This window comes from Equus przewalskii, chromosome 8 (genome assembly GCF_037783145.1).
Source record: "Equus przewalskii isolate Varuska chromosome 8, EquPr2, whole genome shotgun sequence".
Taxonomy (NCBI): domain Eukaryota; kingdom Metazoa; phylum Chordata; class Mammalia; order Perissodactyla; family Equidae; genus Equus; species Equus przewalskii.
This window is the reverse complement of record NC_091838.1, coordinates 50027484-50054549: the sequence shown is the minus strand read 5'-3', so window position 1 is coordinate 50054549 and position 27066 is coordinate 50027484. Positions and strand designations below refer to the sequence as shown.

General features: G+C 44.2%; 1 protein-coding gene across 7 annotated transcripts in view; it reads right to left on the bottom strand.

Moving 5' to 3' along the window:
- The window catches only part of BAALC (BAALC binder of MAP3K1 and KLF4), an 81599-nt gene that overhangs the window by 5308 nt on the left and 49225 nt on the right, over positions 1–27066 (bottom strand). Inside the window, exons 1-3 of one of the 7 annotated variants that reach the window (XM_070630735.1) lie at positions 24273–24495; positions 21223–21362; positions 8717–8883 (exon numbers count right to left, since the gene is read on the bottom strand). The exons of 1 other annotated variant lie outside the window; for it this stretch is intronic. In XM_070630735.1, the coding sequence (XP_070486836.1) occupies positions 8717–8883; positions 21223–21343 (288 nt within the window). In that variant the 5' untranslated portion in view covers positions 21344–21362; positions 24273–24495. Of the gene's footprint in view, positions 1–3734; positions 3900–8716; positions 8884–11118; positions 11246–21222; positions 21363–24272; positions 24496–27066 lie in introns of those variants that run through there. 5 more of the 7 variants (XR_011543121.1, XR_011543123.1, XR_011543122.1 and 2 more) reach the window with 5 other exon arrangements.

The following is a 27066-nucleotide window of genomic DNA, read 5'->3' as shown; positions in this document are numbered from 1 at the left end:
AAATAATGCCTGCTTCTTAGGTTTGTTGAGATAATTAACTTAGCATTAATAGAGTGTCACTTAGCATTAATAGGGTAACCGACTTCTTCCAGTCTGCCCAAGACTGACCTATTTTAAAACTGAAAGTTTCACATTCAGGGAACCTCCTCAGGCCCCTGCAAACCAGGACAGTTAGGTGCCCCAATTATAGCCATTCACATTAATTCTATTTGCAAAACGATGTCAGTCAAACATACCAAATTTAAATCGAAACCTTCTTCTACTGAAACTCCGACTATTGCTACTACTACTTCTAAATAACAACAATAATAATAACTCTACAAGATATGCATGTGGATAAAGGACAAACTGGAGTTCTGTATTCCAATGATGGGCACAGAAGGGTCCAAGCCATAAACAAGTCGCTTCTCAAATAATTACACTGTATTAAATTTAGAATATTAAACAATTAGAACAACAATACGTTTTCTTGGAAGTGTTTTATAAAAGAGAAACTTTCAAGTCTGAGACATCAGCGGAAGGGTGCCCACCCCTTTTATAGGAGCAGGATACTCAGGAGGTCAGTTTTTGCGGCAATCTAGTTACAACGTGGAAACCTCAGATTTCAAGCCCAAATGAGAGGCAGAAAGAAGATGGGGAAGAGAACTACAATGCCAGATATTCTCTCGAGAAGTTCCAAGAAATAAGTTGCTTTGCCCTCCTATGAGAAGAGAGCTATATAGATACAGAGAACAATTGTACCATTTTGTTCCTCGAGGCCTATGGCATTTTGCATAACATAGATATTTTCCACTCTGATGTGGTTTGCAGTCAGCCAAACCTTTTTATTTAACATTCCACCCTCTTTAATTAATGACAGGAAAAGAAAACATGTCCCTATTGCAATTACTGGCTTAAAAAAAAAAAAAACCCTTGCAGTTCCCAACTCAATGATGAGAGAAGCCTGTTTGGCACCTTTTGCTTGTAAGGCTGCCTGGTAATTCAGTCCTTCCTTCATTTCTAAAATTCTTCTTCTGTGAGTTTTATCACCAGTGACTCTTGCTAATGGGCCACCTCTTGTTTCTCACCCAGTTTTACAGCTTTTCTATTCTTCCCTTGCCTCATTTTAATTTCTGTAGGTTTAGTACTCTGTGAATTATAGATTTTAGTCCTCTTGATACTGCCTCTTTAATTAAAAGTAATTTATTGGCTGCCATTTCTCAAGGGTGACCAGATTGACTGTGATAACTTCCTGGCAGCCTCCAACCCAGATGGACTCGTTTCTCTTGGGGTTTAGAAGTCAACGATCCAGCTCATTCCTTGTGGAAGTAGGGGCAGCCTGGCTGCTCCATGGAAGCCTGGACTCAAAAGTGTAGCTAAATCTGCTCAGCCTTTTCTCACTTTCCCCCCAAATGGAAATACAGTCATTCAACCTGCATAATGATATTTCCGTCAACAACAGACCACATATACGATGGTGGTCCCATAAAATTAGTACCATATAGCCTAGATGAGTAGTAGGCTACACAATCTAGGTTAGCGTAAGTACTCTGTGATGTTCGCATGTCAACGAAATCACCTAGCGACGCATTTCTCAGAACACATCCCTGTCATTAAGCAACGCGTGGCTGTGGAGATGTTCTCAGCCTTACGTTGACTCTGCAAATACATCTACACCTAACAAGGGATTGTACAAACCTTTTCACAGTTTCTTATGGACAACAAAGAAAAGCAAAGCTTACTGAGATGATGATTTATCAGAACAAATTTTTCTGTATAACTAGAATCTTTTAATTATAAAAACAATAGATAATTATGGTAAAAGAAATCCAGAGAGTCAAGAAGGGCATAGTGAACAGTAACCCTTGTTCCCACACTCCGACCATGCTTATTCTTGCCCCAGAGGTGATCATGGCTGATGATTTCTTACCGAATGTTCCAGGGATTTTCTACACATATACAAGCATACAGCCCCATCTTATTCTCTCTCCTGAAACTCTTTACTTCCTTCCTGGCCTTTAAACGTGGTTTGGATAATATATTTATTTGTTTTCTTCCTTGCTTATTTTCTATATCCTCATTGGATTATAAACTTCAAGAAGGTAGGGACCCAGTCTGTTGTGTTCACCACAGCACCCCCAGAATCTTAGTGCCTATCACATAATAGACACCCAATGAATAATTTGACAAAGAACACATACATGAAGATAAACCTTCAGAAAGAGAGAGAAAAAAATCCCTAAGAACAGAACCTGTGTACACCGCCCTGCCTAAATGTCACAGAACTTTCCTACAGGATTTCAATCATGCTTATAATTGATTGTTCTTGCACCATCCCCGAGAGACAACTGGGAACGTTACTGTGTTCACTTTCCCTATGAGGCAGCTGAAGTCACTCAGGCTAGCGCAATTTGCCCAAGGCCAATGTCAGTCTAGGTGGTGAGTAGAACTAAAGATGGTGGCCCCAGGTCCCACAGCCAGCCTCCCACAACTCTGCCAGAGCTCACTCTAAATTCTCATCATTTTGCTTCAGCCAATGGGAAGGAAGAACATGGGGTCTAGAGGAGACAGACCTGGGTTTGAATTCCAACACAGCCAAATCACTACTCTGCATGCCACACTGGCCAAATATCTAACCTTTCTGAGCCTGTTTTCCCAGGTGGGGAATGATGCTGCTCACCACTTAGAGTTATGAAAGTTACAGACGATGCCATATAAAGTGTGTCTGGATCACAGTAGACACTACGAAAACATTAGTTCCTTCCTCTCCTCCTTCCCAAAAGATTAAGCCTTGTCAGCTGCAACTCAAGACATTTTTCTTCTTTCCAGTCAAGTCCCGTTAAAGGGAGACAGACAGTAACAAATGTCTAGCTGTTCTCAAACTTCATGAATTTATCTGCTGCTGCTTCATGAATTTTATGGCATTAATGCGAGGTCAGTTAGGAAACATTTGATTCCAGCAACTCCACCAAAGGCCAGGATGATACCCTCCATAGGCAGGAGTGAGACCACGCCTCAGGCAAAACTCACAAGAACTCCCCAAGCCTGGAGCAAATCCTGTACAGACCACAGCCCCATGCTCGGTACTCACTTGACTACGTATCAGGGGTATCTATCGTATCAGGTATCAAGTGCCAAAGGAGTTGCTACTTTTCAACTTGAACCTCAGATAAATCAAACACTAGGAACGCAGTAGAACCTGCTTTAGAAAAGCAACTGGGCTCCCACAGAACAGTCATCAATCACATGATGGTGGTGCTGCAGGGTGGCGGGTGGGAGTGGAGCCATGGGAAACCTTTCTAATCTCAATGAAGTACTAGGCTGGTCTCACTCACTCAACATGTGGTTAGAGAGTACATATCATGTGCATAACCCTGAAGTAGGCTCAGCGGGCAAGGGAAGACTACAAAGAAGAATGAGGAGGTTTCTGCCCTGTGTGGCTTCTAATTGAACTGGTTTTTCTGCAGACCCTTAGATGAATAGTGAGTCTCGCAATTCTTCACCTAAATAAGGTAGCAGCCAATATATAGATGCATTTTGGAATCACTACATACACACACACACATACACATACACGTACACCGCCCGCCCATCCCCTACTGTGACATCCACATACTGCCAGGCTTGAACTAGTGAGTGCATCCAAGTGCCTTCTAAGAGGTCTCCTTCTCTTTGGTTTTCCCCAAGGATTTCTTTCATTCTCTCCCTCCTTTTAATATCATGTTCTTGTTTTTCTAGGAGAAACTCATATTTACTTTCCAAACTCTTCTCATATATCTCATCTTACTGCCATCCAGGAGGAATTCTGGGCTGGTCCTATCCTCCTTTCTGGATCAGGCCTCCTTCTCTGGCTACAGTCATTTCTGTGAGGCTTCACTCATCTTTCCTGGACTGGACCAAGCCTTGCCAGCAATCGGACACTGGAAGAACAGGGAAGGGAGAGCAGAAGGAAGAAGCACCTTAGCTGAGAATCAGTCCAAGCATTGGCTACTTCCTTTAGCCTTGTCTGGTCACTTTGCCGAGAATAAATAAAGCAACCTGAAAAGATGCAGCTCCTGAAGAGATGAAGGCTCTTTGGGAGAGAGACCAGCCACATACTGCTCAGAGCTATAGTCACAAAGACATTTCCACCTTAGCTAAATACTTGAGGTGGTAGTTCTAGGGGAGAAAAACAAGAGTCCTACACCAGGGGAAACAATCAGGTTGGAGAGTAAGTGTTTGGAGGCAGCCCAGAGTTCCTGAACAATTAATTAGGAGGAGAGAACAAGCGACTACAGATCCTCCTCTTGTGTTATTTGTTGAGCTTGGAGAAGAAGCTGGGGAAGCAGATGGAGTCAATGATTTATCAGATGCTGCGGAGTCAAAAAGGTCCCAAGTGACTAGAGGAAATCAAGGTGCAATAGAGAAAGAACTCTCTACTGAGTGAGTCAGTTCCAATTTGTGAAAGATCATTTTTGTCACATTCTCTTTGCCAGTTAGCACCCATTAACACAAGGGATAAGACAGGGGCCAGGAGGAAGTGAAAGAAGGAAAATAGGTTTGTTTGACGGGACATGAAGCAGAGAAGGGCTCAGAATATGAGATGCTGCTGTTCACCATCACAGCAACATTAGTTGCCTCTCACCACCTTCAAAAAGTGATTTGACCTGTGCGGAGGCATCTGTGTTACATAGAGTAGTTTCTATCTCCAACCAGTGGCCTTTTAGTTCCTCCATAGCTCCATGCAGAGTCTGTAAATGCTATGTTCATTTATTCCATAGTATCGGACTCTCCACCCTCACCGCCATTGAAAGTGGCAGCTGCTTCAGAGCAAAGGGCATGTGTGCCTTTTCCACTCCTGGATCTTTGGCATTAGAACAGTGCCTGACACCTAGGTGGTGCTGAGTGAATGAACATTAAATGAATGAATCCAAAGAGTGCTTATAGGCACTTGTGAGGAAATTTTCCAGGCCCAGCAGGATTGCCTTTAACACACAAACTTGTTTTGTAAATCTAAATGGAAATACTGCAGTAGGCATGCGCGTGAGGATACACGCTTCATGAATGGGTTCTGCTGGAGAAGGAAAGCTTTAAAAAAGTGTCAAAGAACCATCAGCCAGATGGAATGCTGTGAAATGCTGTAAGGTCGTCTCGAGGAAGCAAAGGAGGACTGGGAGAGGCAGGTGGATACTGGCTGAGCCACACTGAAAATGCAGGAAGCTTTAGCCCAGAGTATGAGAGACAAGCTAGGAAGGGACAGTATGTCAAGGTCCTGGAGGGAATAGGAAGAAAGCTATTTTCATTAGGCAGATTCCAGGCAGCTGAGAACTGTGCTGCTGACAGAAGCTTGAATCAGACGTAAACTTCGCTTGTAAACTGACACCTTAGATAGAAAACCTTTGCTAAGGCCTTTGAGGGATTCAAGGGATCCCTGACATCTGTTGGCTGGTGAGGTCTCAGGATGCAAAGACCACTGATGCACTTCAGCAATTGTCTGAACACTTAAAGCAGAAGTTATCTGCTCCCTGATCTTATTTTGGAAATAGTTACAAAGCAGCCATTGTTCATTGAATTGTGCAAACAAAAGCTGCAGTGGCCGGCTTATCGCTATGCCCATCTGCCCCGTGGGGCTGCGTTGGTCAGGTGCATTGTGTGTGGTCCTCACTCTCCTGTGACAATTTCCACTGCAGCTGGAGCCCCAGGGGGCTGGCTCTACCTGCTCCCATTTTAACTTCCACACAGGATCTGGCATGTGCGCGTCCAGGGGGAGTGCTTTTCTTAGCACTGAGTCTCCATTCTCATCTCTAAACTGGAGACAACAATATCAACATTTTAGAGGAGTTGTGAGGATTAAGCGAGACAATATAATGAAGTGGTTAGCATGCTATGCTCTGCCTAGAAGGTTGCCATCACAGACCTAAGAAAGAAGGGCTAAGTACAATTTACTGTCTTTAAATTCTCATGTTTCATAACTGGAACTCATCTGTTGCTGGTTAGCTGGTAAAGTGACATAAGCACTTTTGAAAACTGTTTGTCAGTATCTATTAAAGGTGAATATATCCCTATCCTGTGAGCCAGCAATTTTACTCCTGGGTATATACCCAAAAGAAGTGAATGTCCACCAAGGGGCATGCACGAGAATGTTAACAGCTATATTGTTCACGATAGCCCCAAACTGGAAATAACCCAAATGTCCTTTAAGTAGAATGGTTAAATTACAGTGTATTCAAATAATGGAATATACATAACAAAATAAATGAGGAAATTTTTGCAATTCACAACAACATGGATGATTTTCACTAGCATAACATTAAACAAAAGAAGCCAGACACAAAAGAGCATGTACTGTATGATTCCATTTATAAAAGTCTCAAAAATAAAAACTGGTCTATAATGCTAGAAGAGTATCAGAATGAGTGACTATACTGTCAGAAGAGTGGTTATGTTGTGGGGTCGGATGGTGACTGGCACATCCCAGTTGCCTTGGTGAGGGGCACAAGGGGGATTTGTGGAGTAGTGACAATGTTCTATGTCTTCATATGGAAGATAGTTCATGGGTGTGCCACCTTATAAAAATTCTTTGAATGTATGACTGACTTGTACATTTTCTGTATGTATGTTATATGTGGTAGATTGCATTATTGTCCCTAATCCTTTGCTCTCTCTCCCCTGGGCACAGAGTCTACTTCCCTCCCCTATTCATGTAGGGCTTGTTCAACTTGCTTCAGCCAATGGGAGGTTGGTCGGTATGACATGAACAGAGACATGAAATGTGTTTAAGTAGTTTGGTTTTGCACTCTTGGGTTTCTGCCATAGTCATGAGAAGAATATACCTCATAAATGTTGAAGAATATACCTCAGAAATACATGCTGCTCTTTTGGCTTGATTCCCAAATAATAAACATGGAACACACTGATTGTAAGGGGGGGAAAATGATTGTCATCTGAAGCCACTGAATGTTGACGTGCTTTGTTATGCAGCAATATTGTGGCAATAGCTGACTAATACATTATTCTTCAATAAAAAAGTACTTTAAGATCTGTATGCTCCACCTTTCTAATCATCACCTGAAGCAAATTGAAGTTACTGACACCCATCTGCAGCACTTACACAGCCTATTCATGTCATACAACCATATGAACCTTAGTTTCCTTGTCTATACAATGGGGATGATGCTCACTTCACAATGCTCTTGGGAGGACTTAATGAACCCGGAGACCTAAAAGAACTCTGTAAATTGCAGGACGCAATTTTAAAGTGATGGATGATGGGGGCAGGAAGTGAGGACGGAAAGAAAGTATGTGGATCATGCCACACACCAGGCAATGCTGCTTCCTCCCTACCATGGTGTATCAGGCTCAAAAGGTGACGGCACAAGTGTGGGGAGGAGGCTAGGAGACAAATGGCAGGGCCTGCACTAGTGCAGTCACTAGGCTTCTGAGCAGTTCTGTGGGGCCCAGACTGTCTTGGAAGATGGCAATGATGAGACCTCTAGAAGGCCAGCTATGCACAGGAAAAGTAAGGAATACAGGATCCTAGGAAGGCCCCTACTACCCTCAAATCTACCCTCCACCCATTACCTTCTATGGTGCTGAAGGGCCACCATCAGTGTTTCATTTAATTGGGTTATGGTGCTGTATGCCTAACCAACCCCTGTTAATCCTTACTGTCTTTCTTACAGCACTTCTCAGTTTACAAAGAACAGGCCCACCTGTTCTCTCATTTTGGTATTATTTCTCTTGTGTGGATAAGGAACCTGAGACTCTGAGAGATTCAGTGACTCCTGAAAAGCCATTTAGTTAGTGACCGTTAGAGCTGAATTTGCAACAGGTTTTCCAACCAAAGCTTAGAGAAGTAACTCACTGAAGTGAGCAAGAATTCCATCATTAGATAACGAGGTGTACCCTTAGAAAGCAGGTAGCATTGGCCTGAGGAGACAGGACCAGTAACTTTTGACAGGGTAGAGGGGGAAATATGGGTCTGGAGCTTTGGGTAAATAGTGGACTTTGAAGGGGTATGAGGCATGGGAAAGATGAGGAAGTGGGAGGGAGGAAGAGACTGCAGACCCCTGAGCTGGCCCACTAAGGGCATTCGTTCCCATGGGAAGAGCCAGAGGCAGCAAGAGGAGCACTCCCAATAACAGCTCTGGGAGAAAGAAAAGGATGGGAAAAGATGCCAGCTACGTCCAGCAATGCCATAGCCCTGCCTCCTCTCCAAGAGCAACAGTCTGGGGGTGATGCTGCCACCACATTCTGCAAGCAGAGCACCTCTTGGGGACCCTCCTACTGCCTGTCTGGTTGGAAGGTCTGAGGTAAAATGCCAGGCTTGTCTCCCACCCCAGTGGTTTTCTCTCTCCTTCCCTGCCCACTCCCCATCCTGCCAACCCTGGAGACTGGCCAACTGCCTGGCCTAAGACTGGTTCCTATAACCAGCAGAGTCCTATCAAGATGGTGAAAGCTGTGACAGAAGAGGAGACCCTTGAACAAAGCTGTATTTAAGCAAGAGTGCAAATATCAAGAACCCATTTTCACTGATTCAACAAAAAATACAGTAACCTTCAAGATAGGGGTTGGGGTAGCGGTGGGGTCTCGCCATTTTTGTTTGCAACAATTTTTACATGAGTAGGGAGGAGAATTTCCATTGGCAAGGCAAGCCGTCACTGCTCCTTCCCTGGGTACAGGCTCAGCTTGGCCCTGCCCTGAAGCAAGCTTCTCCCCCTTTCTCCAGTCCCAGGTCAGTTCTGTGGCTGCCACTTACTTCTGTGGTCCGAAGGCCATTCTGTTTCTGGGTCAGAGGGCCTGAGCTGAGGCTCTGGGGATTCGGGCACTGGGTCCCACAGCTCATCTTCTTCTCTGGGTTGGGTGCTCCACCTGGGGCTGTAGATCGGGGCACACCATTGGAGGACAGTCCATCTTCCAGCACACCTAGGGGAGGGAAGCAGAGGATGGCACTAGAGTCTTGCACATGGCAGTTGCTGCAAACAATCCCTAAGTGTGTGGAAAAAAAGATAGCCAAAAAGAAGAAATAAGATTCACCAGAAGTCCCACCATGCAGAGGTTTTCTATAAGAACATGTGTTTTTGTTTTTTTTTTTACCAAAATGAGACTTTAAAATAATTTTGTTACCTGAAATTTTTACTTAATGATACACCAATGATATTTCTCCATGCCATTACACATTCTGCCATATTATTTCTTACACATAGTCTGCCGTTGTTTGGATGTGTCACCATTTATTTAACTAATCCCCTCTAATTGGATATTTGCCTTCACTGTTTCATAATAAATGTTACAGTGATGAAACTCCTTATGGGTAAAGCTTTATTCTTAATTACTTTCTTAGGATAAATTCCTACAAGTGGGATTACTGGTTTGAAGGTTATACAGAGTTTTTTGCATAATTCCGTCTCAAGGTATTAGAGTGAGCATGTATGCCTCCCATAACAAATGCTAAGAAATGATAGAATGAAGTTTAAATAAATAGCCTCACTGAAAAGCAAGAGGGGGGCTGCAGCGAAGAAATCATGGATGAAGAGTATCTGACTGGAAAGAGAAGAGGCAGCCCAGGAAGCACGAGGAGGAGATCCAGGTGGAGTACAAGACGTGGGCAGAAGCTCTGTGATAGCCACAGGGAGGCCAAGAGCAGCCAGGCAGGGTGGCCATTCTCCACCAGCTGAGGCCAGTGAGCAGTGATGGTGGGAGCAGTCTGTGGGGGTGGGACACTAGGATATAACAAGAAATACATGTTTGGTCTTCATCTCTAGCTCCTGGCACAGGGCTCCTAAAACCCTTGTAATTTCTTGAGTGATTGGGGTGATAAGAGCATCTTTTGTATAATATTTGGTCTTGGCTCTCAGTTCATAACACAGAGTTCCTAAATCCTTTGGAATTTTGTGAGTGATAGGAGAGACAGGAGCACCATTTGTTCTATGAGGCAACTCTTGGCGGGCCCCTAGGTAGCTTCAGGATGGGAGCCGGTCGCGAAAAAGACCTAACTTTGATTAGAAGCTTGGAACTTTCATCCTCACCTTCCAACCTCTGGGGAGAAAGGGGGGCTGGAGGTTGAGTTTGTAACTAATTATGCCTACATGATGAAAACTCCATAAAAACCCCTAAATGACATGTTTAGGGAGCTTCCAGGTTGGTGAAAGCATCCGTGTGCTGGCAGTTCTGTCCCTAGCTTCATGAGGACAGAAGCTCCTGCACTTGGGGCTCTTCTGGACCTCGCCCGACGTACCTCTTCATCTGGCTGTTCATTTGTATCTTTTTATAATATCTTTTACAATAAACTGGTAAATTTAAGTAAAGTGTTCCTGAGTTCTGTGAGTCAGATAGCAAATTACCGAACCTGAGGAGGGGACAAAGGAACTGTGACTTATAGCCAGTTGGTCAGAAGTACAAGTGGCAACCTGGGCCCTACAACTGGCATCTGAAGTGGGAGGCAGTCTTGTGGAACTGAGCCCTTAAACTGTGGGGTCTGTGCTAACTAAACGTAGTTAGTGCCAGAATTGAATTGAATGGCAGTACGCACAGTTGGTCTCTGGAGAGTTGAATAATTGGTTGATTTAGGGAGAAAAAACCCCATATATTTGGTATCAGAAGTGTTTTGAGTAGAAATAGCACAGGGAAGGACTTGACTCAGAGAGAAGGGCAATGCTCTCAGAGGCTGGTGACACCTGAGAGAAAATGAAAATTCCTACCAAGAAAGCAGGGATGGCCACCACCTTGTCCCATTCTGAGACACTTCAAGAAGTATACCTGACCCCAATCCTCCCCATGCCCATGGCCTGTCCCCTGTCAGGGTTAGCGGACATGGAATACAGCTCCCTCCCCGCCCCTCACTCCCCTGCAACCCAGTTGCTGACCCAGGAGGAGGGTGGCAAGGCAGGAAGGAGAGGCTGGGGGCAGCAGAAGCCAAGAGCAAGCAGCGGAGAACACATCCCAGGGGGGGTAGATAGGTAACAGGAAATGGAACCAAGCATGAGTCCGAGCTCCAAGCCCTGGCACATGCTCCATCGTCCCATAGGATTTCACTTACAAAACACAAATTCAAAGATAAAATTATCAAGAATTTCAAGATGGCACCTGCAGAGTATTAAATCCTAAGCACAGGGCCCCTTCTGAGCCCAGCAGGCTCTGAGTGGCTGCACTGTCACATACCCATGAAGCTGGTCCTGCCAACACTTAGAGATCAGGCAGAGCTGCTGTGGCCGAGGTACAAATGTCTAGTCCTTCCCTCTCAGCAGCCCCTCTGTTCCCTGGGCATCTCTGTTAAACCTCAGGACTCCTAGAAACACAGTTTCAAAAGTCACTCATTTGGTCTAGTGTTTTCAGTTTTCATTTGTGGCTAAACAAAAGTTAGAACTCTGGTTTCTTAATCCCCAATCCAGGGATGTCACCATCTGGTAAATGGGAATAACAATTCCTTCTTCATGGGGCTGTTATAAAGATTAAACAAGACAATATATATAAAGGTTCACAGTGTTTGGCACATACCTTGTACTTATCATTATTTGTGGCCCAACACCAGCTGCCTTGTTTCCTTGTGCTGCCCCTCTCCATTAGCCACTTTAGTTACATTCTTGGTTTACTAGTCACACAAACAGCACCTGTTAACTGCTAAATGACTGGCCCACCAAGCCTGACAAACAAGCAGAGAAGCTCTGATGACAAGCAGAGAAACAGGGCTGGGCCTGGGGACTCACACTGCCAAACAGTGAGCAGGGGTCATCTGCCCAGGGTGGCTGAGGTCACTGCAGAGGGTCAGGAATATGGGGTCATTTACTGTTACTTCTGCCTGTAATAAACCAGGTGATTTCGTTGCATGGATTTAATTTGACTTGTATCTTCTAGTTCCTAAAATCATAGACTCAATGTTAGAAAACTTGTAAACTACAAAAAAGCACAAAAGAAAAATAATTTTTACCTCATCACCCAGAGATGTCCCCTGTTAACAAGGAGATGCATAACCTTCCAGCAGATGCTATTGGTGCCTGCACAGGTCCACTGACCTGACCCCTGCACCTGTCCCCCAGCTGCTGTGGATGTTGCTAGCTAATGGCTCACACCTGCCCCCTTTCCTAAGGCTTGCCCTTGGCTAAAGGAAGCCCTCTCACCAGGAGAGCCTGGCCAGTTATACAGGGGCAGCCCATGGCCAATGACTGACTAAAAGTCTATGTGTGTGTGTGTGTGTGTGTGTGTGCCTGTATGGGGTGTATGTAGAAGGGACCCCTTGCCTTTGAATGGGACAATTTCTGTCCTTTTGCTCCAAAGCAAACCATGGCATCAGGCTGAGGCTAGACTAATTCAGAAACCACATCTTTGCCCAGCTCCCTCCCCTGGCCCATCCTGCTTTCCTCGCTCCCTCCCTCGCACAGTTCTCCTCCCAGGAGTGTCTCCAAGAGTCACTTGCATAAAATCACCATGTCAGGTTCTGCATCTAGAGAACAGAATCTAAGACAGCAGATGCACCCTGCATCCTGGATATATTCCTTCTGGCCCTCCACACGCACTCTCCCCTCCTCTCCACTCAGCTCTGTGTCCCAGGACACTGGCCTGAATGCACCATGTCAACAGGCTCCCTGGCCCACTGGCTTCTAGCTGAGTTTGTCAATGGGTGTCACTAGCTATTGAGAGGAGGGGTCTGCAGTAGCAGACTGAGGTCGAGTCTTTATTCCCCGGGCTCCCGCCATGCAGTGTTGCCATGGGTGCACTGTGTCCTCTATACACTCCCCCACCAGAAGAGGGTACAGAACCAAGAAAAGCCCAAGAGGCTGTGCAATCAGGAGGTTCCTGACAGCTTCAGGGGGAGCTTGGAGGAGCGGTGGGAACAGAGGACAGATGGTAAGTTGTTGAGGAGGGAGTTACAGATGCTGTATCAGTCAGGGTTCTTAGCTGCAAGCAGCAGAAATGGACTCCGGTGAATTAAAGTAGAAAAGTGATTCATTTAAATGATCTGGGAAGCTCACAGACTTTCTGGGAGGGCTAGAAGTGATCTTTCAAGGAACAATGTCCCAATCCTTCCACAGAGCTTGTCCCACTATTGCCTGGACCCTGGAAACCGGCCTCAGCAGCACTGCCACACTTATATTACAAGATTATTGTTGTTTTCCTGAAACCCAAGTTGAATTGGGTATCCTGAACTTTATCTGGCAACCCTACTGGGCATCAGGTCCCCAGACTGGAGGACATGGTTGTGAAAGCTGCATAGTACTAAACCCTGAGCTCCATCTGCAGGTCCACTCCAAGCCACCCCTCTCGAGCCTGGGAGATGAGAGTTACCCTTATTTTACAGGAGAAGAAACAAGTTTAACCCAGGTGCTGTATGTTTTTAAAGCTTGTGGTCTTAGTATTTACATTTCCTTCAAGAAAAAACTCCCAAGTAAGCAGTTATCAAATTTTTGTGAGCATGAGACCCACCTGAGGTGTCAGTTAAAATGCATATCCTTATATCCAACCCCCGGAACTTCTGAGTCAGTAGGGGCCTAGGAATATGCATCTAACAAGTTCCCTCACCACCACTCCACCCTCAGTGATTTTGAGGCAGGGAATTCTAAAGACTGCACTTCAGAGCTGCTGGCATAAAGATGGACACTCATGCTAGTTTTGAGGGTTGTATGCAAAATGCCCATCTAGATTTCTTTCCAGAGTGAATTCTGTAGTAGCAAACTGAGAGACATCTGTGCGCCCCTAGGGTATGTCTTTTTTTGACATTCATCACAAAATTTTCATTCTATCCAGAAGACAAGCCAAATCACTGACTTTGCCAAAAGATGAAAAACAGCTGTGTTCAAACCTTGCTGATAAATTGCAACCGATGACTTCTTGCCAAAGTTTCTTGCTATTTTAGAAATGGAACTGGGAGGGGGTAAGAGTATGGAAATGAAAAATGATAACTGGAAGCCATGTGGAGAGCAGGCCAAAGGGCACTTCCTCCTTAACCTAAGCACCTAGCTTTCCTTGGTGAAGGCGATCTTAGAGTCTGTCCAAAGTCACTGAAACTCCCTGCAAGTCATTTCCCTCAATGACAGAAAATCAAAGTATGACATTAGCAGTCTATTTGAGAAGAATCCCCTAACGTCACATCAGATGAATCTCTGGCTCCTCAAACACTGCCTGGGCTCAGGCCCTGAACACAACAGCTGACCATAACTTTGTCTGGCCTGAGGTATAAATTAAATAAACTGCAACTACCCACCCACTTACCAAGAATTTGTCTTCTCATTTCTCATTTTACAAAATGAACCAGAATGGGAAGATGTCTGTCATTTCTTCAATCTAATGAGTAATTTTTGAGCACACAATATGTGTAAGAAGCTGACATGTGGGGCCGGCCCGGTGGTGCAGCAAAGTTCACAAGTTCCACTTCAGCGGCCCGGGGTTCACCGGTTCAGATCCTGGGTGCGGACACGGCACCACTTGGCATGCCATGCTGTGGTAGGCGTCCCACATATAAAGTAGAGGAAGATGGGCATGGATGTGAGCTCAGGGCCAGTCTTCCTCAGCAAAAAGAGGAGGATTGTCAGCAGATGTTAACTTAGGACTGATCTTCCTCAAAAAAAAAAGAAGCTGATATGTGACTTTTTGTATGGCTAATATAAGAAAATTCTTTAAAAATGGTGAGCAACTCTTACATATACGGTCAATTGATTTTGGGCAAGGGTGCCAAGACAATTCAATGAGGAAAGAATAGGTTTTTCAACAAGCATGCTGGGACAGCCAGCTATCTACATGCAAAAGAATGAAACTGGACCCCTACCTCACACTGTATACAAAAATTAATTCAAAATAGATCAAAGATCTAAACATAAGAGCTGAAACTATAAAGCATTTAAAAGAAAACATCTGCGTAAATCTTCACGACCTTAGATTAGGCAATGGTTTCTTAAAAATGACCCCAAAAGCACAAGCAACAATAATAAAAAATAGATAAATTGGACATCATCAAAATTTAAAACTTTTGTGCTTCAAAGGACACCATGAAGAAAGTGAAAGGACAATTCACAGAATGGGAGAAAAGTTTTGCACATTATATAGCTGATAAGGGACTCTTACTCTCAAACAACTCTGACAACTCAATAATAAAAAGACAACCCAGTTAAAACACGGGCAAAGGATAGGAATAGACATTTCTCAAAAAAATATATGCAAATGGCCAATAAACACTTGAAAAGATGTTCAACATCATTAGCTAGCAGGGAAATAAAAATCAAAACCACAATGAGATACTGCTTCAAGCCCACTGGGATGGCTGTAACAAAAAAGACCGATAATAACACGTGTTGTCAAAGATGTGGAGAATTTGGGACCCTCATACACTGCTGGTAGGAGTGTAAAATGGTGCAGCCACTTTGGAAATCAGTCTGGCAGTTCCTTCAAAGGTTGGACACAGAGTTACCATATGACCCAGCAATTCCACTCCTAGTTAGATACCCAAGAGAAATGAAAACCAATGTCTACACAAAGACTTGTACATGAATGTTCATAACAGAATTATTTATAATAGCCAAAAAGTAGAAGCACCCCAAATCTGCATCAACTGATGGATGGATAAATAAAATATGGTTTATATATACAATGGAATATTATTTGGCAATAAACAAAATGAAGTACTGATACATGCTACAACATTGATAAACCTTGAAAACTTGCTAAGTGCAAGAAGCCAGTTACAGAAGGTCACATATTGTATGATTCCATTTATGTGAAATGTCCACAAATAGGCAAATCTATAGACAGAAAAGTAGATTAGTGGTTGCCTGGAGTTGGGGTTGTTGAGGGGAGATGAGGAATGACTGTTAATAGATATGGGATTTCTTTTTAAGGTGATGGAAATGTTCTAAAATTGTGGGGATGGTTGCACAACTAACAAAACCATTTAGTTCTACCCTTTAAATAGGTCAATTGTACGGTATGTGAATTATAGTTCAATAAAGCTATAATTTAAAAAATGGTGAGCAACACATTTTGGAAGGTTATACTGACTAAAGGAAATGAAACACATTCAGACTTGAACAGCAACGGTCGGGGCAGGAGATTCACTAATGAGCAGTCTAGAAGGACAGAGCAGTACTAGCTAACAGTCCTCAAAGGCCACGAGGAGGGCATTGGAAGGCTACTGTTCCCTGAGTGAATAGCCAGCCTGTCACATCTGCCCTTGGCCATCAGGGTTGCTGGTGGAAACAGGTTCCCCATCGTACCCAGCAGCGTGCAAGAAAGATGCCTGCTGAGAGCAACAGCTGGAACTGAAAGGACCGCAAGAGGAAGCATGGAGAGTACTGTCTGTCCTTGGTGCAATCAGGCCTGAATTCTCCTCTCCCCAAAGAGACACCCAGGAGACAACAAACAAGCTAACAAACTGGCAGGCAGCCAAAAGAAAAAAATCAAAATCTCACTTTTTTTCTCCCTACTGATACCCTTAGAATCTGTTCGTGTTCTCTGAGGACTCACTGACGCTTCCCTCTCTCCCTCTGATCCCCTCGGGGGCACCTCCCTTTCTTGAAGCTTCCACCTCTGCTCCAAGATCACCACAGAGCATTCTCCAGGGTGGGTACCCGCCATATCTCTTTGTTAATTACTGTGGGGCTGTCCCAACCGTGTAATAAAAATTCAGCTCTCTCTTTCATCAAACGTACTTCCTATCTTCCTGTTTCAAAGGGATGCAATATTGCTATGACCATAACAACACCTTGTACTTTTCCAGAGCCCGCCTCCCAAACTGCTCAAAACAGTTCTCGTGCTCTTCCCTTTCCTCTTTGTCTCTCCTTGAACAACTCTTATAAACTTTTAAAATGTCTCCCTGCGTATTAGTTTGCTAGAGATGCCACACAAAGTACACAGACTGGGTGGTTTAAACAAGAGAAATTTATTTTTTCATATTCTGGAGGTTAGAAGTCTGAGATTAATGTGTCAATAAAGTTGATTTTTCCTCAAACTTCTTTCAATGCATAGACACAGAAACATAGATTTTCAAGAAATGAGATCATACCATACTACTATTCCATTTTCCCCCTTATCTATCAACATTTCTACACAGCTTCATTCTTCCTTCATCTGCTTCTTCCTCATCGTTCTTTTATCATTTGTCTTTCAATTAGCCAATCATTTGAAAAATATTTATTCAGTACCTACTATGTGCCAGGCACTAGGGTTACATCTGAGGCTTATGGTCCAGTAGAGTCGCAGGCTCTCAGCTAAATCCCCCCTCTACCCTCCTTCTTTTTCTTCCTGCTCCTCCCAGTCTCTACCTGGTCCCCCAGTTCCACACCAGAGAGGAAACTGGGAGATGGAAGGCAAAGATTGAATTCTCATTGGAGGAGGAAGATAAGAATTTGAACTGCCATTGACACAATTCTCTGTGAGAGATGGAGGGTGAGGCAAGGCAGAGAATATTAAGAAGACAATCTTATCCATCCATGTATCTAACTCCCTCTTCCTCTTCCGTGTGACCCAGTCTGGATCCCACCTTCTTATCAGGCTAAAGCAGCCTCTCCAAGGAATTCTTTGCCTGAGCAGTCCCAGGCACCCTGACAAGCAGTGCTCTTATCATCAACATCCTACCAGGGTAACAAATCGATGCCTGTGAAGAGACTCCCCAGAGTTGGCTGGGAGGAGGAGGCCCCTCCAGCGGCTAGTGCAATCCTGCCCATCATAGCCCCATTTCTGCTCAGATGGGGAGGCTTACCTTGATCTTTTATTTTTATCCCACCTCTTTACGTGTCGAGACAAGGTATCCTGCTTGTGGCCTGGCTTCTTTCCACAAAGTCAGCAGATCTAATCCGCCAGGGATTTAAAAACACCCTGGGGGTGACACCCTTACACTGCTCCGAAGGTGCCTGGCCCCACGCTAGGCTCACACCTGCCCTTTAGACTCTTCTGCTTGGTCAGTGAAAGTTTCCCTTAGGGACAGAGTCTTCCAATGCAGTTTTCCTCCTTGTTTTCTTTTATTCCTTGGTTCAATCACTTTTGGGGTGGTTAGCCTTTTAAGGAAGTGGCAGCTGCTTTCCTGGTTGTTTTTTCACTCGTTGACATTTTCTGAGCTTAGTACAACCAGCCTCTTCAGCAGGCTCTTTCCATGCCGGCTGTAGCTGGCACTAGATTGTTCTCTTAGGTGGACATTAGAAATTAGGTGATACATCTTTATCACATATAACGAGTATATTTGGGTCAATCAGAATTAGGAGAATTAGGTCAATGGAATTGTTTTAATTCTTGAAATTTAAAAATCATCCAAAGCAATCAGCCAATCCTCTAGTATCTATGAGTGCCTACCCTGTGCCTAGCACTGGGCTGCTATTAGGGGGTATCAAACACTTACTTCCCTGAATCCTTTATGCCTCTGTAATTTAACTGGGAACTTAGCTTATTTAAGAATTACTGAAAAAATAGAGCCATGAAAAATTTAAATAACAAGATATCGTTTCTTACCCACCAAAATGGCAAACGTTAGGAAGTAAGATGATATTAAATGTTGAAAGGGAGTGGGTTAATGGGTTCTCTCATATATTGCTGGTGGGAGTCCAAAGAGAACTATTTTGGAGGACAATTGGCAGAATCTATTCAAGTTTAAAATGTGAGCAGCATGATGACTCAGCAATGCCAGCCCTCAGCATCTACTGCAGAAATCCTCTCACCTTTGCACAAAGAGGCCTGTTGAGGACGTTCTTTCCACCACTGTGATAGTGAGAATGCATCAACATTGCCATTCATCTTTTGGGTAACGACTAAATAAACTGTATTTTACCTATACTATGGAATTCTATACAACAATTTAAAGGTATAAAGATTTTTATAGATAGAAGTCCAATATATAATGATGAGTGGAGCAAGTGGAGAATAAATATGTACAAATGACAGCTTTTATATGGGAAAAAAACTACACTACATACTATGTTATTATTGTATTTTTTTGCATAGGAATACATACACACGTATGTATGTAATATATATCTTTATGTATGTATATGTGTGTGTGTGTATATATACATGTGCATGTGTGTTGTGTTTGTACACACAACAAACTGATAACAATGTCTCTGGGGAAAAGGCAGGGGACCAAGATGAGAGGGTGGTTAACGGGGCCTTATCTGTAACATTTCCACTTTTTAATACATTATTTGTGAAATAAAAATGATTTTTTAAAAATAGAGCTATGTCATATTTTGCCTCTTCTCATTAGTAACGGCTTTGGACCCACACGGTATTTTGCTGTGTATTTTTTAGTCATTTGATTACATTTAATCATCAAATATGCTATCAAAAATAGTGACCAAACATAATGACACACAAGAACAAGAACAAGAATGACACACAAAAATACATTGCTATTAGCCTATTCCACAAAGAAAGTTCAACATTTTAAAATGAAGAGATGGGATGTCTGGCTCTCTGTAGCACAGTCAGCAATGTTCACTGAGGCACCCTGACATTAAAAGTGGATGGAACAAATTATAGTTGTTTGTAAGAACCTGGGGGTAACCTATGTGACTGAAATCAGGCATGGGTAGTCCTCAGAGAGGAGGATTCTTGAGCAGTGTTTAAAAGGAAAGACTGGGTGTTGTTAGCATGAAGGTTAACAGAAGAAATGAAATGAAACTCACATTTGTGGGGCTCCTGCTGAGTGCCAACCTCTAGCTCAGAGCTAGGACACAAAGATTGAAAGACTCCTGAAATGACTGGTAGTTAAGAGCACGGGGTTGGAATTTGATCCCCAACTCTACTTCTTTGTCCCACCAACCATGAAAGTAGGTGTTATGAGCCTCCTTTTTCCCTTCCAGAAGAGGAAACTGAGGTTCAAGTAGGTTAAGCAATCTCCCTGAGGTCCCACAGCTGGTGCCAGAGCCAGGCTTCCACCCACGTCTGCCAGACTCTAAAACCTTTGCTTTCACAGGCATTTGTGTTTACTCACATCATTAAAAAAAAAAAATCTACAATGAATCACGTTCTCCCTTTTCAGGGCTAGATAATAAGGAGATGTAAGGAGTCATCAAGTAAATGAAAAACTTTTCGTTTGTTGTTTTAAAGATAATCCTCCAGGGTAGAGCAGATCTTCAGAATACTTTAGAATCCAAGTAACTTGCCAGCAGAATCAAGTAGGTCAGACTGAAGTACAGACAGTGAGAAGCTGAGGGTATTTAATTAAACTACCTTGGTGCGTTTTCTACTCCTCAGATCTCTGAAATGGTCTTCCTGCCAGGTGCTCAGCCCTCTGGGTCACCCATTCATCATCCATCCTCTAATACTTGCAAGCCACAGCCAGGCTCATTTTCTGTATTCAACAGCTCCCGTTTCAGGAGGGCAGCCAGTTGGTCTTGAGCAATCTCTACTCCAGGCAGGATCATGGCTACTTGCTCTGGGGTAGAAGATAATTCCAGAGAAGCTCTCAAAACCAGGGTGTTACAGACACTTGGTGATCCAGTCAAGGGGACAGAGAGAGGCTGCCAAACTAAGAAGAGAAGGGATTGCAGCCTGTGGATTCCATTCTCCACTGGGCAGCCAGAACAATCATTTAGAACTATGAATCTGATCTTGGCTCACCCCTTCATCAACTTCTCAATGTCTTTAGGATAAATTCCCCAATCCCTACATGCCCTGCAATGTTCTTTGTGAGCTCTCCTGCCTCTTCTGGCTTCACGGGTTCACACTCTCCCCACTGTTCTCTATGGTCCAGCCTTCCTGGATATTCAAGGCATCTCACTGCCTTTTACAACGCTGTCCCTTCTACTCAGAATGCTGTCCCCCTGGCCTGGCTAATTCTCTGACTCACCTTAAACATGACTTCCTCAGGGGGACCTACCCAGAGTCCTCCCTCACACTAGGTTGTGTTCCCCATTCCCTTCCCACGACACCTTGTGCTTCCTCTTTGGAGCATTCATTGCTGTTGGAACTTTTTGTTCCACGCACACCTGCCGCCCCACCAGCCTAGTTGCTCCATGAAGACAAAGACCATGTCCATCTCGCTCATTACCATGGCTGGCATATATTAGGCATTCAAGAAATGTTTGTTGAAAGAGTCTTGAACAATCAAGCAGGTTGCCAGAGCTAATGTCATTACTGCAAGAAGAAGCTGCCATGTAGACCTCTATGTGGTAAGTGTTTTCTCACTTGATGTACCAAATGGCTAAAATTCCAAAGGAAGTAAGTGCAAACATGAAGCACGCTTGCCCTTCCCATTACTGTGGAGTATCAGGGAGTGAAGGAGGAGCTCACATAGACAGTAAAATCGCCCTGATAGAGACCTAAGCCTCTCGGCCTCCAGCCACTCACCCCACACACCTCTCCAGGTTGCTGTGGCTCCCAGGGGCTCCCAATCAAGGCTGGTGTCCATCCAGGATTCAGGGCTGAGTGCAAACGCGAAGACAGTACTGTTGGTCTTCCCACATTTCATTTGCCCTTTGGGGTTCGTGCTACAGGAAGGAGGGACAGCTTCTTATCATGAACGTCCCAGCAAAACATCTGGCAAAAGCAGCTCTCCAGCAACCTCAGCTCAGGAAGGTGACTCTGAACCCAGCTCTAGGAAGGGCTGGCGACAGGGCTGGGCAATGCTGCCTGGGGGCTGTTGATGGTACCAGGGAGAGGCAGCCACACTGGGCTTTCCTTTCCTCTCTCTACAGATGGCTGCATTGCCACGGGCAAGCGGAGCTTTGATGATGGGGCTCTGGAAAGGCGCTGAGGGGCCTGACCCCGGGGCCTTCGATTCCAGGATGGAAGGTCTACGAGGCCAACTTTGTACAGAAGAGGAAGAGTCCCCAGCCTCTAAAATGCTCCCTCCTTTCCACTGATGCTTGAAATTCCTTACCGAGGGATAACATCTTTTACACTATGATTAGCACTAAGGTCTAAAATTTGGTCAGTTCCAGGAGAGAGAACATGATAACTTAAATTCACCTCTCTCCACTTCTCCCCATCTTTTAAAGGCTGAGAGAATTCTTGTGTGCGAGAATGACCTCACAGCTTGCCCCTGGGTTGAAGAATCCAAGTAATTAACCAGTGGGCAGGAAGTCAAAGAAAAGAGAGACATTAAGTTGATTTATTTAATAGGATTTACGTGGAGAAGAGACAGGAAGCACAAGAGTGGTGTCGGGGGAGAAAGAGGAAGGAAAGAGATTTAGGGGAGAGAGGAGCCACTGCCCAGCTTGTGAGGAAGTCTGGGAGTCAGAGAATTTCAAAGGTTTTGTTGTGCATCAAAAGGAAACTCCTTCCCAAACCTGGCTATTTGGAACGACACAGATGAACCTGGAGGGCATTGTGCTGAGTCAAATAAGCCAAACAGAGAACGACAAATACTGCACGGTATCACTTATATGTGGAATCTAAAAAAGTCAAACTCATAGAAATAGAGAGGAGAACAGTGGTTGCCAGGGCCTGGGGGTGGAGGAAACAGGGAGAGGCTGGTAAAACGGTACAAACTGTCAATTAGAAGAGGAATAAGGTCTGAGGATCTAATGTAAAACACAGTGACTAGAGTTGATAACACTGTACTTGAATTGAACACTGTACTTGTATAATTGTATAATTGAAACTTGCTAAGAGAGTAGAACTTAAGTGTTCTCACATTCACACAAAAAAGGAAGGTAAATACGTGAGGTGATGAATGTGTTAATTTGATGGGGCGGGGAGGAATCCTTTCCCGATGCATATATATATCAAATCCCACTGTACACTTTAAATATCTCACAATTTTGTCAATCATACCTCAATAAAGCTGAGAAAAAAAGTAAACTCTTTCCTTTGTGATATTTTTCTTGTGAGACAGAGCAAGATTTGAATTTCTCTTTTTCCTTCATTCCGAATCTCTGAATCTGACTCCATTTTGAGACTGAACCTCTTGGGGCCCTCAGTGTCCGTGAGCTGAATGACTTAAATTCATGCTCATTCAACAAGCATTACTGGTGGCCACCTCATGAGTGCCCTGGAGGGGTATGCTACGGTGGGGTGGGCACTGCCTTTGGAGCCAGGCAGGCCTGGGTTCAAATCCCAGCTCTGCCCCTTGCAAGACGTGTGACCTTTCAGAAGTGACTAAATAACAACATTTGCCATTTCTTTCTTTTTGCCTATCAAATGTCAAATTCTCTGCTATGACCACTCCCATTTTCAGACTAGAACACAGTGCCTCAGAGAGGCCAAATAACTTGCTCAAAGACAAACAACCAGCCAGTGGTAGAGCTGGGACTCAAAACCCAGATCTGTGCAACTCCAAAGACATCTTATTCCCATCCACCGTCTTTGTCATTGCCCTACTTCTTAGCATCACTAAGCCTCAATTTCCTTAATAAAATGAGAATTATGGGGGCCGGCCCGGTGGTGCAGTGGTTAAGTGCGCACGTTCCACTTCGGCGGCCCAAGGTTCACAGGTTTGGATCCCGGGTGCAGACATAGCACTGCTTGGCAAGCCATGCTGTGGCAGGCGTCCACATATAAAATAAAGGAAGATGGGCACGGATGTTAGCTCAGGGCCAGTCTTCCTCAGCAAAAAGAGGATTGGTGGCAGCAGTTAGCTCAGGGCTAATCTTCCTCAAAAAAAAAAAAAAAGAGAATTATGATGTCTACATCAAAGATTGGTGATCAAAGGAATATAGAGTAGGTGAGCCTGGCTCTGAGCCTGGCACAAAGTCAGGGCTAATTTCACAACTTCCCTCCCCCAGGTACGAGGTGCAAATAGCTGATTTCAGATCTTTTCTTGAGAGCAAGGTGAGGGTGCTGGGTGAGTGAAAGAAAATGCAGAAGAGACACGGGGACAAGAAAGTATCTTCAAAGATCAACTTTGCCAAGTCCACAACTTGGACCTAGATCTAGTCAGGGCATAGCAACCCCCAAAGGGTCTAAGACCCGGAGACCAAGGGCCCCAGGAGGCCAATCAAGAGGTCAGAAGGTTGAACTGAAGTGGGAGCCCCAGATTTACGGAGCAGATTGCTGTTACATCAGGGGCTGTAAACTGCATGTTATCAGAGGGCAGATATGTGACACATGAGACAGAGATAAAAGATACACAGAGTATTCAAAAGCCCTCTCTGTGCTTCACCTTCTTTAGAAGGACAGATAATCTGGGGCTTGGCCAGCTACTGGGCCTTTGTTGTGGACAGAGCCAGAGAAAAACAGACCATGCGGGAGCAGTTCATGCAGTCATGAATATCTGTTGCACCTCTCCAATGGGTCAGGCTCTGATCTAGGGCTGGGGATGCAGCAGTGAAGAAGAGAAACTCAGTTTGTGATATCTGAGTTGTGGGGAAGGGAGATGTCTAAAAGGTATTGCTGGTGGCAAAGCACAAAACAGGCCAAAGAGAGGCAGAGACCAAATCATGAGTGACCATAGGTACCTTGTTAAGAAGTCTGGGTGGTGTCCTGTGGCCAATGGCAGCCTTGGAACAGTGTGGAGGATCCATTTGAAGGGCTCAAGCCCGGTGGCAGGGAGTCCAATGAGGAGAGCCTGGCCTTTGGGGCTCTGCCTCCTTCTAGAGTTTCCCTTAGCCACCTGAATGCATTTTTGAGATGGTTATCTTCACAGCCGGACTCACCAAATTGGAAACCACTCTCAGAAGGCTGCAATTGGAAATTACACCACTTCAGAAAGATGGCTTTTGCCAAAATACACACCTGACAAGTGTAGATGAGTATTTAGAAAGCAAAGGGAAAATAGGAAAAACAATAGTAAATTAATTAGGATAATCATCCATAACCACAATCTAGATGAAAAGGTTTTCAGTGAGAATTTCAAAAAATACACAGCCAGACTGAACAGGATTAAGCTTGACAACCTACTCACCATGTAGCTCACTGTTAATGTTTAAGTAGTTGGTGATATCCAAAATCTCTGCTGTAGCAGCTACATAAGGTAGAAGTGCTGTGGGTTTTCTATCAGAAGCAGGAATAAAATCTCCACTTGGGCTGATTTGATTTTGTATTTCTGTAATGCAGTAATTGGCTCTTAAATCCCCAGTTCCTGTCTTTGCAGCTTTCCCTGGATAGCTTTAAAAGCAGGTTTAAGCTTACTTTTTTCTTCTGAGAAGCCAAGTTCAAGTTCCCCCCTTTCAACAAGTTCCTGCAAGGTTCTGGGAGTAGGTGCAGTTGGCTTTGCTTTATATCATATTACCGTTCCTGATATTTACAGAAGGAGGTGGCTTTTCCAATGGAGGGATTTGGACAACATCATCCATAAAGTCAATAACCTGCTGGTGTGTCCTGATTCCACCCCAAATGCACAGATTCCATCTTGAAACAGGGTTTGGCATGATAGAACCAGGGGATGTGAAGCCCGAGAAAAATCAAAATCCTTTCTAGGGATTTTCCTCTTGGGCAGTTTTTCTTCAGTGTAAAACAATAGCAAAACTGATTTTTCTTCCAGTTTCCCATTCTAAATATCTGGATCAGTCCTCAGGGATATATAAGAAGGTAGGTAGCCCTGCAGAAAACTTCATGAACCCACAGTCAAGCAGGGACTTAGACAGATGCAGTACTGGAACTGGCTTACTCAGTCCCAACACTACCGACACATGGCTTTGTAGTTTCTATCCAGAAAAATCAGCACATGCTGACTCATACATCACTGAGGAGAAGATGGCCACTCTAAAAATCTTGTTCTCCATTCTCTGTTCTAGCATATTCCTCTCTCAGAGACCACATCCATCTCCACTAATTTAGCTCACATCTGATACCCAACTCTCTGCTCCTATCAGTTCATCTCAAGCAGTATTTGCTGAAAGCAACACATGCCAGACATTTCACCAGACTCTGATGACTCACAGAGGTATAAGTTACAGTCCTCATCCTGCACGTACTCACATCTAGTGAGAGTCAGAAATAGAAATCAATGCAGTCCTTACAAAGCAAGTCATCCTGTGGTTCAGTCTCAGAATAACATTAGGTTGAAAGAAACAATGTTCAACACTCATAAGTTATTAGAAAGTAATCTAAATCCTTTACTTGCTTTTCTTAGAAAAAAACAAAGGGAGTTCCATTCATAATCCACTGCAATACTTTATACCATCCTTAGATAAATACTGAATTAGTAATCTGGAAAACAAGATTATGGGCATAATGAAAGTATAAGGAAAAGTTCAAAGACATGGAGGTGGATGGATTAAAAAGGATGAGACTGGAGGAAGGAAAATTGGTTAGGACTATTACACTATCTGGATGCAAGAGGTGATGAGGACCTTAACTCAAACAATCGGATGGGGGTGGGTCAAACAGGATGGATCAAGAGACAGTTAGGGGAGAAGAGAGGGAGAGATTCAGGAGTGATGTCGACAGTTCTCAGAACCAGCTGCAGTCTAACCTTCCCACATGGAGGTCTCTCAAGATACTTTGGACTCAATATGTCTAAATGGAACTTATCATGTTACTTTCAATCCATTTCCCCTTTCTGACTCTCCCATTTATGTCAGTCATGTCACCAATTTTCTAGCCTCTGGCCTTAAAAACTTGTGAGTTATCATTTCCCTTCCCTTCTCCTTCTTTCCCTGTAATCAAGTCTGACACTAAGCCCTGTCATGTGAGGACATCTTCCCAAATAGCTCTTTGCTCTCCACTTACGCTCCCATTGGAGAGGTCCAGTTCACCTCACCTCGAGGTTATTGTAATAGCCTACAGCTGGCCTCCTTGATTCCAGTCTCATCCATATCATGACAGGAAGATGAATCTTCCCAAAGCATGGCTTTCTTCCTCACACCATATTGCCCCATTGCATCAGATCCAAATGCCTGTGCCCAGCTCTCCAGTGCTCCATCATATGCACTCAGTGCAATTATCTCGGCTTGGTTCTAATTACCTACCTTACCCTCCAGGCAGGCTGGCATCCTTATGTTCCCCATAAGTGCCAGGCTCATGCCCACCTCGGTGATACTGCTCAAGATGATCTCCTATGTGCAATGCTCTTCCTCCCTCCTTCACCTTTCCAACCTGGTGAGGGGCGACACTGATCAGTCCTTGCTCAACAGGTCTGCATTGTAGTCAACATCACACAGTTTAGCACTCAATGAGTTCTTGCTTATTCCAAGTGCCCAGTCTTCTCTCCCCAGCTAGGATGTTCACTCCCTTGGGAACAAAGTCTCTCCCTTTGCCTGGCTACCTCTGCTAACCTGGGATCTCAAGGAAGATTTGGCATTTCAGTTT